A 21,635-nucleotide genomic window follows, 5' to 3' on the forward strand; every position below is an offset into this window, starting at 1 on the left:
CATTTGTGCTCTGTATAGTACAGGACTTCGACAACATATGGAAAGAAAACCATCAAAAGTGATACATTCACAAGTATTTTGGAAACTCCATCAAACCCAGATTAAACATAATGCATTTAATAATGCTGTTCATTCATCAAATTTAGAGGAGGTTTATCATACGTTCTAATAACTCACATACAGATAAGTGATTGGTTTAATAGTACCATTCATGTAATGAACTACTTACTAAATAGTGATCTTTTGAAAAAAAGTTAGTTTGAGCTTCAATAAAAATGTTTTATAGAGTTTTTTACAAGCCTTTATAACATGCAACAGAAAACATTTGAAAAGTTTTGCCCAATTTGAAACCTACTAGAATTGAAATTCCTTTAAGGTTTTAGTACAACCTGTACTATAATAGTCGTACAAGGTTTTAGTACAACCTGTAGTATAATAGTCGTACAAGGTTTTAGTACAACCTGTAGTATAATAGTCCTACATACAAGGTTTTAGTACAACCTGTAGTATAATAGTCCTACATACAAGGTTTTAGTACAACCTGTACTATAATAGTCCTACATACAAGGTTTTAGTACAACCTGTACTATAATAGTCCTACATACAAGGTTTAGTACAACCTGTACTATAATAGTCCTACATACAAGGTTTTAGTACAACCTGTACTATAATAGTCCTACATACAAGGTTTCAGTACAACCTGTAGTATAATAGTCCTACAAGGTTTTAGTACAACCTGTACTATAATAGTCCTACATACAAGGTTTAGTACAACCTGTAGTATAATAGTCCTAGTCCTACAAGGTTTTAGTACAACCTGTACTATAATAGTCCTACATACAAGGTTTCAGTACAACCTGTAGTATGATAGTCCTACATACAAGGTTTTAGTACAACCTGTACTATAATAGTCCTACATACAAGGTTTTAGTACAACCTGTACTATAATAGTCCTACATACAAGGTTTAGTACAACCTGTACTATAATAGTCCTACATACAAGGTTTTAGTACAACCTGTACTATAATAGTCCTACATACAAGGTTTCAGTACAACCTGTAGTATAATAGTCCTACAAGGTTTTAGTACAACCTGTACTATAATAGTCCTACATACAAGGTTTAGTACAACCTGTAGTATAATAGTCCTACAAGGTTTTAGTACAACCTGTACTATAATAGTCCTACATACAAGGTTTAGTACAACCTGTAGTATAATAGTCCTACAAGGTTTTAGTACAATCTGTACTATAATAGTCCTACATACAAGGTTTTAGTACAACCTGTACTATAATAGTCCTACATACAAGGTTTCAGTACAACCTGTAGTATAATAGTCCTACAAGGTTTTAGTACAACTTGTAGTATAATAGTCCTACAAGGTTTTAGTACAACCTGTACTATAATAGTCCTACATACAAGGTTTTAGTACAACCTGTAGTATAATAGTCCTACATACAAGGTTTTAGTACAACCTGTAGTATAATAGTCCTACATACAAGGTTTTAGTACAACCTGTACTATAATAGTCCTACATACAAGGTTTTAGTACAACCTGTAGTATAATAGTCCTACATACAAGGTTTAGTACAACCTGTACTATAATAGTCGTACAAGGTTTTAGTACAACCTGTAGTATAATAGTCGTACAAGGTTTTAGTACAACCTGTAGTATAATAGTCCTACATACAAGGTTTTAGTACAACCTGTAGTGTAATAGTCCTACATACAAGGTTTTAGTACAACCTGTAGTATAATAGTCGTACAAGATTTTAGTACAACCTGTAGTATAATAGTCCTACATACAAGGTTTTAGTACAACCTGTAGTATAATAGTCCTACATACAAGGTTTTAGTACAACCTGTACTATAATAGTCCTACATACAAGGTTTTAGTACAACCTGTAGTATAATAGTCGTACAAGGTTTTAGTACAACCTGTAGTATAATAGTCGTACAAGGTTTTAGTACAACCTGTAGTATAATAGTCATACAAGGTTTTAGTACAACCTGTAGTATAATAGTCCTACGTACAAGGTTTTAGTACAACCTGTAGTATAATAGTCGTACAAGGTTTTAGTACAACCTGTAGTATAATAGTCCTACATACAAGGTTTTAGTACAACCTGTACTATAATAGTCCTACATACAAGATTTTAGTACAACCTGTAATATAATAGTCCTACATACAAGATTTTAGTACAACCTGTAGTATAATAGTCCTACAAGGTTTTAGTACAACCTGTAGTATAATAGTCCTACAAGGTTTTAGTACAACCTGTAGTATAATAGTCCTACAACATGTCCTAGTACATGATGCACTAATGTCCTTGCAGGTTTTCTACAGTAGACATTTATTTCTGAATATTATAAGAATACACATACTGGTATATTTTTTCTAAAGATAACCACAATCATGACCTCACAGATATATTTGTACATCAAATTGCACCATTTCAGCTGATGATAAAAACAATTTTCAGATACAAAATGAAAACAAAAAACATTATTTCAGTATACAAAGGAATAAATGAGTGAATCCACTAGAGAACTTAAATGCATGTCATTTTGCCACCGGTTCTGAAGGTGGGGGAGGGGTTTGGAAATCACTGATATGGTAAGATGGGTATAATGTACAATGTAGTTTTGAAATTTACCATGATATTTTACATTGTGTAAAGTTTTTCATTTTAAAAGTTTTAAAATACTATATCAAGTTAAATAAGAGACGTTTTCACAATTTGTTATTTCCTTAAAAAGTCAAACACAGACTGCAGTGAGTTTTTAAGTCCTCTGTTATAATAGGTAAATTGACTATATATATTAGAGGAAAGTTTCTTTTGGTCATTGATAATAAAAGGACAGTTATGTATTTTGGCAAGTAGTTGTATTTTTGACAATATCTTTTTTTTTTATTTCTCAATAAAAACTTTTGTGGACCTGGATTCTTTTGGGCACATTTTGGCGATAGTTCAGGAACAATGCCTGACCTACGTTGATTATATCAGAAATGCTGAGACTCTAGAGATACTGTATCATCATCACTCAGGTCCAAATCTTCCAAGTCAAGGTCTTCATCTGTAAAACATGATACATCACATGTAATGGTCATCTCTAAAGTTGAAGGAAGTTGATCAGCCCTCTCATTCAACATTGGGGTGGGGGCGGGGGTGGGAGGGGGTGGAGGGGGAGGTGGGGGAGTGAAGGCTAAATATAAAGACAGACTTACTACTGCATATGTCGTTGATGTTGGGAAGACATGAATATGGTATAAACATTTTTACCATTTAGTTACCATATGAGTACTACCAGAAAAAATTACTTTCACTGAGTAATGATTGCAGTTGATTTTATATCATAACTTTACACCTGGATGATGTCAGTATTTACAAATAAACAGAAACTTAAATCCTGCAGATATAAGGAATAATGTATGTGTTAATTTTTTTTTTTTTGTAATCACTGGCAACGGATATTTTGATATTGAAGATCAGTGTATGAAGTTTTGTAACATTCATATAGAAAAATACATTTATGTATTACATAAAGAATAGCAAGCTCACTGAAGTATAAAATTAACTCCTGATATGAATTGAATTTCATATTGAAAATAATGTTGACTTTGAAATCTAATGTGTATAAGATTTCATCCACAAGAAGGAAAGGAGCAGATACTTTATTGATTCAGAGACAGGGAGTAGGCTTTTTATTAATATAGTCACTTTCTGAATATCGAATTAGGTCTAGTAAGACAGGGTGTTTGATGTGGAGACAGGGAGTAGGCTTTTTATTAATATAGTCACTTTCTGAATATCGAATTAGGTCTAGTAAGACAGGGTGTTTGATGTGGAGAGAGGGAGTAGGCTTTTTATTAATATAGTCACTTTCTGAATATCGAATTAGGTCTAGTAAGACAGACTCTTTGTGGCAGTAATAATGAAATAATGATATCCAGATCCTTGTAGAGAATTCAGTTTAGGAGATCGAGAGAAAATTAACATGTCAAGAGCTGAAGTAAAGTTACAAGATGATGATGGGACATAATTAAATATAAACTTTCATTTAAATTGTGATGATCAATTTTCATTTTACATAATTGATCATTGCAGCCACAACATTTTAATTTCAAAAAAATGATATTGTGCATAATAATAATTAAGATTGTCTCTGTTTTATCTTCTTATAGTTCTTTATGTTAAAGTTACAAAAATCAATATTATTGTAATAGAGAGCACATGAACATTGTATGAATATGCATCTGACTGCAAGTTTATGAATATTCATCACAAGGTAAGTTTATGAATGTTAATCACATGGTAAGTTTATCAATATTCATCACACAGCAACATGATGAACATCACATAGCCAGTTTGATGTATAATCAATTAACAACATCAGAAAGCAGACAAGATTTGAAATAATTATCAATTATAGATTTGTAACTGATTTCCTAAAGTCCTGTAGGATAATAGCACATTGAAAGACCAATCAGTACAGAAGTCTGAAATATTTTACTGAATTATCAGACTAAGAATAATCATTTAAAATTTCTGATAATATACTACACTTACCAGAATCAAGATCAAGATTTTCAGGGTCAGATGTCTTTGAACTTTTCTTCTGTTTCACTGGTCTGTCTATAAATGTGTCTAGACTTGTTTCATCATCATCGCTCAGATTCAACTCCTCCAAGTCCATCACACTTGTGTTGTCTGACCCACGGTAACCTGGACACCAAACATATTTTAATATTTATATATTGCAACATAATTTAAAATTAAGATTTAAACATGTTTGCACCTTGACAATTTTATACACGCTGACTTTTGCTATCTATCTATTTCAGAGAATTTCTGACCCAACTGCTAAGTACAAGTAGTGGTCACTAAAAACAAAACAGCCTTAATAGGCACCTACCCCTCAATCATGCACAAAGAATTTGGTATGAATATAAGGGACATGACCTTGGGAAAATCCTTGAAATGAAAATAAATCATGACCCCACAGTTACAATTTAATCATGTGGATGAAGCTTCATAGCAATTGGTAAAAGGAGTGAAAAATTTTGCTCTGAACAAACTTCTTATATTGTAAAGGGCCATAACTCTAAAAAACACCACTAAATGAGAGCTTAGTTGCAACAAGCTTAATGTATTGGTAATGATTACAAAGTGGTTGAGAGATTGAGGGGAAGTATTGTAGACAACTGGACACTCTCCTGTTTTATATGTGTATAGACAGATGTCCTGGTTCCAGTATATTCACATACCCTCTGGCCTTCAGCTTTGCTGGGAACATAGTTGGTCCTCATTGTAGCCAACCTCTTTAAACATTTTAGAAATGAATTGAGGAGAAAACATGGTGTTTTTACTGCAATGTTAGTTATATATCAGAAAGTGAAGGGCATCCATGCATGCATCTTCTCAGAAATTCACCCTTATTCCTTAGAACAGAAGTTTTTATAACACAAGCATTAAAGTACTAGTAGGACAGTGCTAGTATACTCCACATCTGTCTGATAAAGGAGGCCACATAGACATCAAAATGTTACACTAAAATCTTCTTTTGGTTCGAAGTACTTCTACTCCATTGACTGAAGGAAACATTCTGGAATCGCCCTTATCCCAGCTGTTTGGAGAACTAGACATTAGAAATATTGATTGCTGGGAAAACAAGGTTCAAATGAAATTGAACTCGTAGTTAACATACATGCTGTCTTTTATGAAAATAAGAAACTTACCATTTGTTTGTGTGTATGGACGGTTTCCTCCTGATAATGTGGCGTCACGGTGTACGGAAGCTTCCATGTTATCTACTTTGTTTTTCAGAGTAGCAATGGTGGACCTGGACGAATCATTTAAAGTTGCTTTGAAATATGAGTTAATTACGTCAGTAAACATCTGTAACATTAACCTCCTGATAGCTGTCAAAAGTTCTAAAGAATGATCACGTAACGCTTGGTTCTTTTGTCAGGTTACACTACTATAATATCAATATCATAGTTTTTTGAGAAGCAATCTGCTCCAGAGGTATGAATATCAAGTAAAACTGACAAGAATATCCATGAAATTGATCAATGCTCGACGAAAATGACTTTGTATGATACAAAATTTTAACAAAGGGCAATATTCTGTAATTAAGGGGTTGCAGATCCTGAATTTGGTATACTGAACATTCTCTTAGTATGACCTTTTGTATACACCAAGTTTCACAATCCTAATTTTAATACAAAAGCCATGCTCATGACACAAAATTTTAATGAAGGGCAATAACTCTGTAATCGAGGAGTCAAGGACCCTGGATTTGGTACACTGCACATCCCCCAGTATGACCAATGTATACACCAAGTTTCATCATCCTTACTTAACTGTGGGCAAAGCTATGCCACAGACACAAAAGGACAGACAGAAAGCCATAGGGATTAACAAGGTGGCGACTACAAGCTTCCCTAAAACTTTTGGAGAACATCAAAACTGATCAAATCATAAAACACAAAAATTTCACAAAGGGTTAATTAACACAGCATGTGTGATGTAGCCAGATTTAAGTATCCAAGCTCTGATATATAGTTACCTGAGTTCTGACATGTGCAGTTTGTCCGAGGTAGAAGTAGAGACATGACCAGGTGACCAGTACGGAGTTGACAAAGTTTTGGCCGGAGAAGATAAATCTTGTACTGTCTGTAGAGAAATTTATCTTAAATATCCCTCTGTATGTATTCAAGTATTGTTAAACAGTTCAAACACTGTACTTTTCAAATTTTTGTTGATTTAATCAAAAGAGATTTCAAAGAGTTATATTTAAATCAATAGTTTTAAATAAATGAAAGTCTGACTTTTAAACATTTTTTTAAAAATAAGTTAATAATTTAAACATGCATATCAAAACAATACATCTCTATCTGAAAGTCCAACAGCCAATCCAATTAAAACAATGCTATGATATAAAATTGTTTTCATGTTTTTTCTCGTGAATAATAAAAGTAAATGATTAAATATCAGAGAATAAAACAACTCCCTGATAATAAATATGAAAGACCTGTAAAGCCCATGTAATCATATTAATAGAAAATTCCTCCCTATCCAACACAGTAGATACTGCCCTTACATACTTACATGATCAGTTCTGTTCCGACAGCATGTCACACCCACCTGATCAGTTCTGTCCCAACAGCATGCCACACCCACCTGATCAGTTCTGTCCCGACAGCAAGCCACACCCACCTGATCAGTTCTGTCTTGACAGTATGCCACACCTACCTGATCAGTTCTGTCCTGACAGCATGCCACACTCACCTGATCAGTCCTGTCCCAACAGCATGCCACACTCATCTGATCAATTCTTTCCTAAGAATGTGCCACACCCACCTGATCAGTTCTGTCTTGACAGTATGCCACACCTACCTGATCAGTTCTGTTCCGACAGCATGCCACACCCACCTGATCAGTTCTGTCCTGAGAGCATGCCAAATCCACCTGATCAGTTCTGTCCTGACAGTATGCCACACCTACTTGATCAGTTCTGTCCTGACAGTATGCCACACCTACTTGATCAGTTCTGTCCTGACAGTATGCCACACCTACCTGATCAGTTCTGTCCTGATAGCATGCCACACCTAACTGATCAGTTCTGTCCTGACAGCATGCCACACCTAACTGATCAGTTCTGTCCTGACAGTATGCCACACCTAACTGATCAGTTCTGTCCTGACAGCATGCCACACTCACCTGATCAGTCCTGTCCCAACAGCATGCCACACTCATCTGATCAATTCTTTCCTAAGAATGTGCCACACCCACCTGATCAGTTCTGTCTTGACAGCATGCCACTCCCACCTGATCAGTTCTTTCTAAAGAACATGCCACACTCACCTGATCAATACTTCCTAAGAACGTGCCACACTCACCTGATCAATTCTGTCTTGATAAAGTGCCACACTCACCTGATCAATACTTCCTAAGAATGTGCCACACTCACCTGATCAATTCTGTCTTGACGACGTTCAATGTCTTTCCGATTTGAGTAAATATCAGACATATCCAGTTCTATTTTCACTGTGAATAAATTTGATTATACATCATATACCAGAAAGAAAAAAATTCAATTCTTCAAAAGGAAATCATGGTTCAAGAAAACCTTTAGTAGGATACAGACATCAATATCAGAACCCAAACTATTGATTCAAAATGATAAAGAGATAAGACACCTTTATTCTGTCTTCATAATGTTGGTCCATAGATTGTTCTCCAGTAACTGTTTCACTGGACTGAGTATTAGTTAACAAATACAGAGTTTAAGAAAAGAGTAAGTTTCAGTAAAGGAAGAAAAAGGAATTAAGTTCTAAAATCACACTTACTAAGTCTACTCTTCAACACTTCAACATCTCTCCTCACTGTTTCCATTTCTTCTCTTAATGTATGTTTCCTGTAAAGTAAACCATTTGGCAACTTGTTCATAACAACTGGGTGACTTTTTTATTCCTAAGTACAAACTTCCAGATAATTCTAAAAATGTGTAAGAAAGAACCAAGACATCTAAATATATTGTTTAAACATTAGTTATAAATGAAGACTGCAGGTGATTCAGGACGTGTCTAATATGATCAACATAAATACAGAAATATTTATACTTACATGTCCATCATATCTCTGCTGATTGTGTTCACCTGAATGTCTGACACTTGATTGTCTCCCTTATTTCGGTACATTTGGACCTGATTTTGTAGTACATGTATCTCAGACAACATTTCGCGTTTCACTTGCTCCATGCGGCGTTCCATGGTGTTGTCTGAATTTTTGTCATACATTTTCCCACCCAATGATTGTATTTCTCCTGTAGACAAAAAGGTTTAGAAACAGGACTAATTCTTACCTATCAGACGGACAGGCGGACAGACAGACAGACAGTTTGTCTGTGCACAAAAAGTTTGGAAACAGGACTAACTCTTATATGTAGTACATACACATACATCTCCTTTATCAGAAAAGTCAACAACTGATTATTTTCAGATTCATTAAATATCAACATAAGAAAAGTCTAGATATCAGCTTATATGAAGCAGAAAACAGTGAGTGCAATGTTTCCATTCTTATCTGACAAATAAGAGAACAGAGCATTAGGAGAAAAACAGCTCAAAACTTGCATTTGTCAACTGTGGTATCATAATATCTTTGTAGTGTTACCTACTGCCACAGACCAGTCCTTGTCTCAGCAGATGAAATGTTAATTGGTAACTCACTCTGATGTTACAAACTCTTCAGAAATACCAGTGGTGGATCTCATTAATTTTCCATATATATAATATATATATATATTAAACACAGGTACAGTTACAACAGGTTATTTAAATTTGATACCTACGAATCATTATCGTATATAATACAATGTGTTAATTGATATTGGCACATGGTAACACAACTGATGAAGGAAGACAATTTTTACTTGTGCCCTATCTGGGCCTTGAGCTCACGACCTACGAGACCAAATCACCTAGCAGTTGTCAAATTTCTTGGCTATATATATATATATATAAATTTGAGTCTAAAAAAATCAAGTTGCTGCCATCCCCTCTTCACACATCCCAAATCCTGGATTCACCACTGATTATGATACTCAATCCTATAGAGTATACATGTATTATCTCAACTGTAATTGTTATTCAATAAGACACAAATTGAAGGTTTTTAATTAATATAATTTTTCAATTGTGGGTAACAATGTTAATTCATCAAAATTTCCACGTATTTTACTTAAATGTCATTCACCATAAGACATCATGTATCCTTCCTGTCACTTTGAGTCTGACAGCATACTTTGTTGACAAAATATTTTAATTTGTATGATTACCCTGACATACCTCGTATATCTCGAATCTGTTCGCCATAATTATTTCTTTCGCTCTCCAACTTGTGAACCATCTGCATCAGCTGATCAATCAACTGTAAGAAAATAAAATACCAATTGTGTGGAATTTTATCATTAGGGCAGAGATAATTATTAACCAGCAAATATATATATACCTGTACATCAGTATCAAGTTATATAGAATTTTGTAAGTTTATCTAAATCTGCAGCTGACAAAACATGTCCTCTCATTTAACAATGGACTTTTATAATTTATGTATAATTTACAGGATGTCAAAGACAAAAACAAATTGAGAAGGTGCTTACTAATAACATGTACACTGACACTTTGATCAAACTATTGTCAATTAAACCAGTTGAGGGTTCATACAAAACTGTTTATTTCAAAAAGAGGTCAAGTGTAGCTATTGACCCTTTACCCATGTACAGTTGCTGAGATTGCAGGTGGTAGACACTACTGGTGGACTTTTTGTCCCTGAGGTTTGCTGTAACCTGTATGCCACATTTTAATTCATTCAAATACTGGCATTACTCAGCTGCTGTTTCTTACATTCTTTTGAAATTATCAAAGATATGAAAATTACAAAATTTATCAAATTACAGGGAAAGTGCACATCCCCATCTAGATTTTGATATTTCATTCAATCAACTTTTTCATCCCTCAGTTGCCACCTAGGTTTCAAAATTAAGGCCCTTAGCATCACTGACAAGTCAAAGAAAGAAAAAACAGCTGTATGATGTAGCATCACTGACAAGTCAAAGAAAGAAAAAAACAGCTGTATGATGTAGCATCACTGACAAGTAAAAGAAAGAAAAAACAGCTGTATGATGCAGTTTAATTCAGTATTTGGCTCTACTCTATCTTATTTTTCTAAATCTGCATTGATAGGTTCTGTCCACTTGGGAGTCTTTTGTACAACTCCTGACCAATGGCCAACAAAAAGTAATCAGATGTAGAACCTGATGGAGTGATATAATGGTGTGAATAAACAAGTGATATCTTTTACACAAGGTTTCTATTTCAAAAGTCGTCAAGTTTGCCTTGATTTGTAAAAGATAATGGTTTATAACAGGAGATAGCATGGCTGCAACACCGAATTCCCGTCTATACCTACCTTATTTTGTTGGTCCAGTTTCTCTTGCAGTGATTGTGTGAACATAGGGGTAGCACCACCTGTATATGTGGTGCCCTGACTACCACTTGTGGCTCCTGTATATGTGGTACTATGGCCACCACTGGGTGTATATGATTTTGTATCTAAGGCAGTAGATTCATAAGCATCTGGGATTGTACTGAGTTGTGTCCCTTGACGGAAAGATGTATTCAAACCACTGGGATAGCGGGAGGTGCTTGGCGATATATCAGACATGGAAGAAAACTTTCTCATAGATGGAGATGAACTGGAGTCTAAAAATCACAAAACAGTGATTTGTTTTAAAATATTCTTGCTTATAATTTAATATGGATAAAATGATTCCCCAATGACCTGAAAATATTTACACATCTCCACATCGCCTTTTTACTATGTATGAAATTTTCAGTCCTAACGATTAAATAAATCTTTTTTATGGCTCATTTGAAGCTCTTAAAAGTTTAAACAAAATTGGTCAAGCAGAATTTGATCTTCATTCTACCTACATATTCTCATTGTGAATTCTGATTCAGAAGATCGAGAAATTTCACACACCACAATATTATTCAGATATGATCTTCAATAATGTAATGAGTTGGATTACAAAGTAAAGCATATATATTGCAACTTATTGGTAACATCAGATTTCTGATCATTTTTCCGTGTAATTGTAAATAGTTTCTGAAACATTAACATATGAATAGTTCTTTCTGTTCTGATTTTCTATGGTATAACTGCTATGCACTTGACTTTATAAAGATAAACAAATGTTTTATAGAGTCAACAGGTCCTGATTTGGTCACAAGTTTTAAACTAAGATTTGTAAGTAAGAAAGTAACTGTACATCTTCTATACTTCCAATCGTTGTAACCACGAAAACCAACACCATCACCAGCTCTTTTCTACAACAGACAAAGTCATATTTGATATGATTATACAGTACTATATATATCAAAAGAAAACAGAAATTCTTTCAAACTAAGCTTCAAGGACAAAGAAACATACAAACTGCTAATTGTAAAAGTAATGGATACACATGGGAAAACTACAGGTCAATTTTCTGTTTAGAAAGGGGCCGAATATGGGCCACATCCACATTACAAAATCCATGGTATCGATGGCTATTAGGATCTGTTTAATCCGAAGGAATCTGTCTAATTTGTATCCATCTGGGATTTTGTTTTTTTGTCAGCTCACCTATCAAACAGCAGTCTTATAGCAATATCAATGATGTAGTCTAATACTGATAGAGGATCTTGATATTAATTGTTAGTATATACTAACCAGTGGATTTGAATTTGGTTCTGGGTTGCTATTGAAACAGCTTGTTACGCAGATTATGATGTGAGTATAGCAACATCATGTTTATGTCCTGTTACATTGGGTCCTAGAGATACAGTATACTGTTTCATATTTATCCTGTTATAAGCCCTGGGTCATTACATTCCTTCTTACTAAAGCCAGGGCTTATTTCAAGGCAAGAAAATAGTACACTTTACTGATTTTATTAAACAGCAATATATATATGGGTGGACTTATTACCAGCCATGAGCTTTTTACCAGATAAATACGATAGTCGGTTGTAAAAGAATCGTGTCTCTGTTTTCTTAAATATGATTGATTCTGACGATGTTGCAAATTGGAATAAGCTATTATTTTTTTTCAAAAAAAGAGTTAAAGACTGTATTTTTATTGTAGACATCAACTTCGTCAGAACCATACACAAGTCATGTACTTGTTGATCTTCTATTGTTATTGGTGAAAAAAATGATATGAAACATGACTGGACCGGTGAATGTTCGCCAACAGATAAATGCTTCCGATTTGCAAATACGAACCTTCATTCGTGACAAATTTGACTGTGTTTCTCGCAAAAGGGAAGAAACTTTGCCCTCCCAATCTGTTTTGTGGTTCATAGTCTCCCAAGTTTCCTTGTCCGTGGTTACAATTTTGACATGTTACGGTTGGTTGCGTTGTCCAAGAAGCTAAACGTCTTACCCACCAAGATCAGGGAGACTACCAAGTAGCAAAACGGATTAAACATATCCGGAAAAAAGGGAAGCGAGACATAATTGGATATCAAGCTAACACATGATAACAGAATGGTAATATGAAATAGCTACTGCCTAAAAGCGAGCACAACTTGATCAGTAAAAACGCACATTCTGTAAGTTTATGGCATACCCCGGTGTCTGTCGTTCGTCCGTCCGTCCGTCAGCTTTTTCATACAAATCGCTACCTGTCATAAACGACTTACAGGATTTTGAACAAATTTGGCAGAAGCATCCCCGGTGAAATTTTGTATAAACGGTGGATCTTGGCCCACTGAAAATGAACCATGAACCTCCTTCATAGTCTAATAAAATTTTTAACAAAATGATTATTTTGACAATTTCACTGTGAAATAATAGCATTATTATGTATAATGTACAAAAATGTATAAATGTAAAATGTATAAATCTCCAAATGTATGCCCCTTAATATCAAGTATAGTAACTTTCCAACACATGGATATAACTTTGACAAACTTGAACTAAAAATTAGTTGTGTCATTTTTTTAGGTGAAAATAGCACATAATTTCAGTTTATGGAAATTTTTTAAGTCATATCGTTGTATATGTAACACACCATCAATGTACGTGTATCGATGAGTCATTAAGACGGACTGCTGTTTATATATACTACATAGTTATATTGTTTTCTAATCAAAATTTAAGGCACAGTTATAATCAAAACATAGTACACTTGAGTTTATTTTAATGCCTTGTTTGTTGGTTTTTTTTTCTCCAATTGGTTTTTTTTGTAAGCTTATCTCTATATATTGCGTTCAGTTTACGACTGACATTTGTAACCATTGGTGTGAATATATACTGACCGATTCACTTATAGTAAATAAAACAATAATGACGAATCATGCAAGCATTATTAAAGAAGTGTACAATGTATATACTATGTTGATGTTGATATTTACATATACAATCGTTTTTAACGAGAAGTGTATACTGTAACCATGATTATAACTGAGATATTCTTGGTTTCGTTTTATCTGGGTTCAGAATGCTTTCAGATACTTTCTTGGTTTTAAAAGAGCTCGGCGGAGATCATAGGGTAATGGCAGTAATTTATAAACAGGAATTTTGCCCGGGACGTATTACATCAAGATTTTTTTTTCACTGAGTCGTCAAGGCCTTCAATTTTTTTAGTTAACTGTACCCCATTCACTACAAAATATAAGCTGTCTTTGCATTGACCGGCATGACCAGAGCCAAAGTGAAAAGGGAATCTCATTTTCGTAACAAAAATAATACTAATAGATTAAAATGACTAATCATATAAATTAAATTTACCAAACAGAAAATTAGTCAGATTTTTAGTGGCACCGATTTATAAATTACTTTCCTTAATAAAGTGTGATATTTCAGTTGTGAATAGCCGTTTTGTTTTTAAAATATCTAAAGTTAACAGAAAGTATTTGTCAAAAGAGTTAGTGGGATCAGTTTGAAAATTGACATCTGCTCTATACTGTTTGTTTTGGCAAGATTAGTTAGGAACTTTTGGAGAAAATTTTATATGAACACAGCAAGGCTAATTAACTTTATTTGACTCAGTATTTCAGTTCAATAAGTTCCACAACACACCCATCGTACAGACAATATCAATTTATCTGTTATAATTAGCACGTTTCGACACAATCATAATCAGATATCAAAATAGATACAAACATGCATTTTCCAGCACCTGAAACAACCAGGGAAAGCAGAAAAAACAGTCTCAGATTCCTCTATCATACGTTTCTGATTTTACCTGACATAGTTGACGTTCAAGACTTAGCTAGAAGACTTAATTATGTTGGCGTGCTAGTATCGCATCTAGTACATTAATTATCTACATTCGCGCGACTTTTGCGCTCTTAAAAATATACTGACATGTAATTGCTTATGAAATTCAATCAGTGTTCCTTAAAATGAGAAATTTTATGTGAACACCGCATCCGAGGTATGATCCCCCAACTGTACTCGTCGCGGTTGAGCAAGATTTTGCAGATCCGTTTTGGATGTTCCGTTTTAGATAGCCTCCCTTTTTAAGAGCACGTTTTCCTATTTTGATAACCGTAGTTATGGAGTCTTTCCGAAGATTTGATTTGCCAGAGCCAGTCTCATGACCATCAAGTCACTAAAACGGTCGATATCGCCGAGCGCTGATTGGTTGATTAATATACTTACCTGTAATGATGATATATAAACACATAAATGGACAAACTTATAGATATATCTTCCCTGGTGCTTTCAACTCTTCAGCAATTCTTCTGGATGATGTTTATTAGGAATTATAACAGGGTAACAACACATAAACAAATTATGATGTAACATTTATAGAAGCGTTGCATAGCAGCTGTAGCTAACCAAACCGAACATTTTACCCCACAGTCCGAAAGGGTGTGGGGTATTGCGGTCACGCACGGCGTCCGCCCGTCTGTCTCGCCGTCCGTCTCGCCGTCCATCCACAATTGCATACCGCTTATTATCTCAAAAACTACATCACCGGTCATCACCATTTTCACTGGGGATGTTGGACCTATGGACCTACACAACCCTATTGTTTTTCGTCACCGCGCGATATTCAATATGGCAGTTACGGGCGCCATCTTGAATTTGCATTCCGCTCATTATCTCAAGAACGACAACACCGGTGGTCACCATTTTTACTGAGGATGTTGGGCCTATTGACCTATTCAACCCTATTGTTTTTCGTCGCTGCCCGATATCCAATATGGCGGTTACGGGCGCCATCTTGAATTTGCTTTCCGCTCATTATCTCAAGAACGACAACACCGGTGGTCACCATTTTCACTGAGGATGTTGGGCCTATGGACCTACACAACCCTATTGTTTTTCGTCGTCGCTCGATATCCAATATGGCGGTTACGGCCACCATCTTGAATTGGCTGTGGGGTATTGCCCGCGTTTGCGGAGCTATTTTTTAAAAATGAAAACACGTTGGTATGAAATGCAAATATAAGGATTATTTATTTATTTATTTCGTTTTCTAATGTGCATATGAAGGATGTAGTTCCCAAGTTGTGACGCCGTCATCTATTCAGACACACCCCACAAAACAGGTATTACAGTAACAATTTTACAGAGTAGTATCACATGAAGACGTTTCATAAACACGCACGATGAGCCATTTACTTCCTTTAACATACACAAGTAAACCTGGAACACCGTATTGCAAAGAACTTTAAGCTAGTGTTTCATAGAGTTTTAAACTTAGATGAAGACTGATAAAAAAATTCTGTCAGAACAACAAACATTTCATGAATGAAACACGTTTGTATTGTTGTAAAAACTTTAAATGTTTAAGTAAGAATTCACACTGTTCAGGTATATGATGTTTCTATCGCCGGATATCAACATCCCTTCATCCACAACCTATAGTATTTACATGTCGCAACTGTTTCGATCTTCAAGGGCTTATTTCCAATATCACTATTTTCATGCAAGATATATGCAATTGACAGAGAAAAAAAATCACATAACAAGTGGGTAGGCTGATAAAAATGATGCAGTGTTATGGTTGTCATAATGATAAGGAAGTGTTATGGTTGTCATAATGACCAGGAAGTGTTATGGTTGTCATAATGACGAGGAAGTTTTGTGGTTGTCATAATAACCAGGAAGTGTTATGGTTGTCATAATGACCAGGAAGTGTTATGGTTGTCATAATGACCAGGAAGTTTTGTGGTTGTCATAATGACCAGGAAGTGTTATGATTGTCATAATGACCAGGAAGTGTTATGGTTGTCATAATGACCAGGAAGTTTTGTGGTTGTCATAATGACCAGGAAGTGTTATGATTGTCATAATGACCAGGAAGTTTTGTGGTTGTCATAATGACGAGGAAGTTTTATGGTTGTCATAATGACGAGGAAGTTTTGTGGTTGTCATAATGACGAGGAAGTTTTGTGGTTGTCATAATAACCAGGAAGTGTTATGGTTGTCATAATGACCAGGAAGTTTTGTGGTTGTCATAATGACCAGGAAGTTTTATGGTTGTCATAATGACGAGGAAGTTTTGTGGTTGTCATAATGACCAGGAAGTTTTGTGGTTGTCATAATGACCAGGAAGTTTTGTGGTTGTCATAATGACGAGGAAGTTTTGTGGTTGTCATAATGACCAGGAAGTTTTATGGTTGTCATAATGACGAGGAAGTTTTGTGGTTGTCATAATGACCAGGAAGTTTTGTGGTTGTCATAATGACCAGGAAGTTTTGTGGTTGTCATAATAATGAGTTGTCATAATGACGAGGAAGTGTGGTTGTCATAATGACCAGGAAGTTGTCATAATGACGAGGAAGTTTTGTGGTTGTCATAATGACGAGGAAGTTTTGTGGTTGTCATAATGACCAGGAAGTTTTGTGGTTGTCATAATGACCAGGAAGTTTTGTGGTTGTCATAATGACCAGGAAGTTTTGTGGTTGTCATAATGACCAGGAAGTTTTGTGGTTGTCATAATGACGAGGAAGTTTTGTGGTTGTCATAATGACCAGGAAGTTTTGTAGTTGTCATAATGACGAGGAAGTTTTGTGGTTGTCATAATGACCAGGTAGTTTTGTGGTTGTCATAATGACGAGGAAGTTTTGTGGTTGTCATAATGACGAGGAAGTTTTGTGGTTGTCATAATGACCAGGAAGTTTTGTGGTTGTCATAATGACGAGGAAGTTTTATAGTTGTCATAATGACCAGGAAGTTTTGTGGTTGTCATAATGACCAGGAAGTTTTGTGGTTGTCATAATGACCAGGAAGTTTTATAGTTGTCATAATGACGAGGAAGTTTTATGGTTGTCATAATGACGAGGAAGTTTTGTGGTTGTCATAATGACCAGGAAGTTTTATAGTTGTCATAATGACGAGGAAGTTTTATGGTTGTCATAATGACGAGGAAGTTTTGTGGTTGTCATAATGACGAGGAAGTTTTGTGGTTGTCATAATGACGAGGAAGTTTTGTGGTTGTCATAATGACGAGGAAGTTTTATGGTTGTCATAATGACGAGGAAGTTTTATGGTTGTCATAATGACCAGGAAGTTTTGTGGTTGTCATAATGACCAGGAAGTTTTGTGGTTGTCATAATGACGAGGAAGTTTTATGATTCCTTTTCTCTCTGATTTGAGAAGAACGTGATATCACTTACTTTGATCGACCAAGGTTTACCTGGCGTGTGTCGTCGAAGAAGCAGGAGACGCTAACCCTTCCAGAACCCTGACTATTAACTGGCATACCAGGATACACTACTCAACCATTAATGGAAGCCAACAGATAGTAAACACCATCATGAGCACCACTAGGAACATCACGTTGAACACGTCACCAGCTCGCCGTGACTCTGATTTCAGCCAAACTCCATGGTCAGTTTTTAGGAGCCTCCGTCTGATCAGCACTACAATGACCAATGTATTTAGGACCACCATCATCCCGATCATACCCATCCCGAGAAAGGCATAAAGGTAAGAAAACAGCTTACCACCGGCGTCTGTAGCAAACTGATTAAAGAAACACCAAGTTCCAGGAAACTGATGGACATTCTCGTTTATACCCATTAAAGGTAGGCAAGCCAAGATGAACGAAAAATACATATCCCTGCCATTGTGATGTTAACACGACGTTTACCTAACACATTAGTGTAGAAAAATGGGAACCACACAGCCAGAAAACGGTCTAAGGACATTGCTGCTGCAAGCATCGCCGATGTCATTCCAGCAAATATAAAGAAAAACGACATCAAGTCACACACCGCTTGCCCTCCCATCCATTTCTTGTTATTGACATAAGCGGTAATGGAAACCGGAAGTGGGCCAACGAGGCCTATAAAATCCGAGACTACGAGGGTCAACACGAGCTGGTAGAATGTCCGCCATTTGTGTTTTCGTGACGTGCAAATGAGAAGAACCAAAGCTAGAATATTTCCGGTTCCGCCAAACAAGAGAATCATTACTACTGGTAGGACGGGGAGATCTTTCCCGGGTTTTGGCGTGGAACTGACGAGATTCCAAGTCGTAGGAGTGACGTCATCTTTGGTGGTTAGGAAAGGGGTAGATACTGACGTCATAGTGGTGTGACTTTCCACCATAAATACTAATAAAGAATGTTACAGTCAAGAATACGTAATTCATTCTTGTCACGTGACACAATGATTACCACCAGATACGTAATTCATACTTGTCACGTCACAATGATTACCACCAGATACGTAATTCATTCTTGTCACGTCACAATGATTACCACCAGATACGTAATTCATACTTGTCACGTCACACAATGATTACCACCAGATACATAATTCATACTTGTCACGTCACACAATGATTACCGCCAGGTACGTAATTCATTCTTGTCACGTCACAATGATTACCACCAGATACGTAATTCATTCTTGTCACGTGACACAATGATTACCACCAGATACGTAATTCATACTTGTCACGTCACACAATGATTACCACCAGATACATAATTCATACTTGTCACGTCACACAATGATTACCGCCAGGTACGTAATTCATTCTTGTCACGTCACACAATGATTACCGCCAGGTACGTAATTCATTCTTGTCACGTCACAATGATTACCACCAGATACGTAATTCATACTTGTCACGTGACACAATGATTACCACCAGATACGTAATTCATACTTGTCACGTGACACAATGATTACCACCAGATACGTAATTCATACTTGTCACGTCACACAATGATTACCACCAGATACATAATTCATACTTGTCACGTCACACAATGATTACCGCCAGGTACATAATTCATACTTGTCACGTCACACAATGATTACCACCAGATACATAATTCATACTTGTCACGTCACACAATGATTACCACCAGGTACATAATTCATACTTGACAAGTTTTCAGCTTTTATTTTGAAGGCACCTGTCTGATTTTGATCTGGTTAGGTACACTTTCCAGACAAGCAAGGGATATTAGATATACCCAGCGAAGTGCAGACTGGGACCATTGATGGAGTAGAAGAGGTTGTCCAACGTAGTATGTGAGTGTTTAGCTGAGTCTGGAGTCTGATCTCTAAATGGCTTTTACCCTATCAATCATGTTTGATAAAAAATTAACATATCAAAGGTTGGCTGTGAATTCCTACTTATACATATGTGCAATTTTCCTTAACGTTAACAACATTGTTGATAAAGAAACTTCAGACACATAGTCAAAGTGTTCAAGAAATTTGCCCAATTTTATTGTGAATACCCTTCATTGCGATGTATATCATTTTTGTGTGGGAAAATACTGATACCTTAATATAATTGGAATTTAAAGAACTGACATACTTGTGGGAACAAACTGTGCCCCTTTCTTTTCTGACTGTTTTAACGAGCTGAATTCAAAACAGGTCAGAAAGACTTTCCAATTTTCACTATGAGATATATTGTCGATGTTTTGTCTAACTTTCCTACCAGAAACAAACATGGACTTCTTACCATCAAGCTGTCTAATAAGCATTTCGATTTCTAGGATGAATTTTCTATTTCTAGGTAGTAACAACTAGCTTTCCTAATGTATTGCAACATTCAGGGAATTTTTCCTATAGTCACGATTTTAGCATAAGATGTCGATAACTGAATAAACACACAGTCTAAGGTTTCGAGAGATGAAAATTGATGAAGATCATGGAGAAGGTTTACGGTCGTTTATATGGCGTACGTATTCAATTAAGCAAAAGACGCTTACCCTTCCGGAACATATGGTCTTATTCTCCTTGTATTTCTTTCAGATCTGTCCATATAAATCTGTGTTTTTTGAATATCTGCACTGGTTTCATTGAATCTTTAATTTTATAAAATCTGTTAACATAACGATATATTCTATATTGTTTGTTTAAAGTTAGTTCACGAAATTCAAAAGTGCTTATGGAAATGTTGTTATATTGTCTAATATTTTCATTTTTCTTTATAATTTTAAAAACAGATATATGTTAGCGTTTAGTCGATATGTCTCTGTCGTTATTATCCAAAGCATAGGAACCGAAATGCATGCCAAGATAACAAGATCGTAATATCAATATTTTATTGATATCATCAACGAGAATAAAAACATGCGTTCTGGAGAGGTGTTTTACCTTCATCAATAGCACCATGTAGAACCAAGAAAGCATCAATAGAAAAAGGGCATGGCATTATTTGTAATTTCAGAGTAAATGATAATTATGATTCATGATGACATCGCATATTTTTTTTCGAAAAAAACTACCCGTGGACTCTTGATTTCGTGGATAAATATATACCTCAGTAAATTCATAAAAATGAAATCATGGATTAATAGCACCATAGAAATCAACGAAAATAAGTCCCTCGCCAAAATACTACAACACTTCATTCTAGGACAAATACTTCCTCGCAAAACTTCCATCTCTATAACAACCTTAGAAAAGATATAACATCTATTACTGTTTTCTAACACCATCAAAAATACTTAATTTGATTGTTAATGCAGATCTTTGCGTTCTCAAATTACAGCGGAAGTATTTGAGTACCACAATATATTATAAACCAAGCCAAACGGACAAGGTATCGGAAGAAACGATACACAACACCAGGTATGTGATAAAGTATAA

The 21,635-nt window shown here is 35.5% G+C and overlaps 1 protein-coding gene and 1 pseudogene across 1 annotated transcript; both read right to left on the minus strand.

Annotated features, from left to right (window-relative positions):
• Positions 1 to 3,003: 3,003 nt before the first annotated feature.
• On the minus strand, positions 3,004 to 12,917 carry LOC132558268 (myosin heavy chain, clone 203-like). The gene is made up of 11 exons (XM_060222810.1): positions 12,835 to 12,917; positions 11,841 to 11,898; positions 10,979 to 11,271; positions 9,856 to 9,937; positions 8,633 to 8,831; positions 8,356 to 8,423; positions 7,977 to 8,053; positions 6,573 to 6,679; positions 5,740 to 5,843; positions 4,571 to 4,726; positions 3,004 to 3,077 (listed from the first exon to the last, which is right to left on the minus strand). Exons 1-11 carry the CDS (start codon positions 12,910 to 12,912, stop codon positions 3,004 to 3,006), a joined length of 1,296 nt encoding a protein of 431 aa, XP_060078793.1. The 5' UTR covers positions 12,913 to 12,917.
• A 2,024-nt stretch (positions 12,918 to 14,941) lies between these two features.
• Positions 14,942 to 19,103, minus strand: LOC132558249 (prostaglandin E2 receptor EP4 subtype-like; annotated as a pseudogene).
• Between the last annotated feature and the right edge of the window lie 2,532 nt (positions 19,104 to 21,635).

The sequence above is a fragment of the Ylistrum balloti genome, unplaced genomic scaffold (assembly GCF_031769215.1).
Source record: "Ylistrum balloti isolate Yb309-2 unplaced genomic scaffold, AGI_CSIRO_Ybal_v1 Utg370776, whole genome shotgun sequence".
Lineage (NCBI taxonomy): Eukaryota > Metazoa > Mollusca > Bivalvia > Pectinida > Pectinidae > Ylistrum > Ylistrum balloti.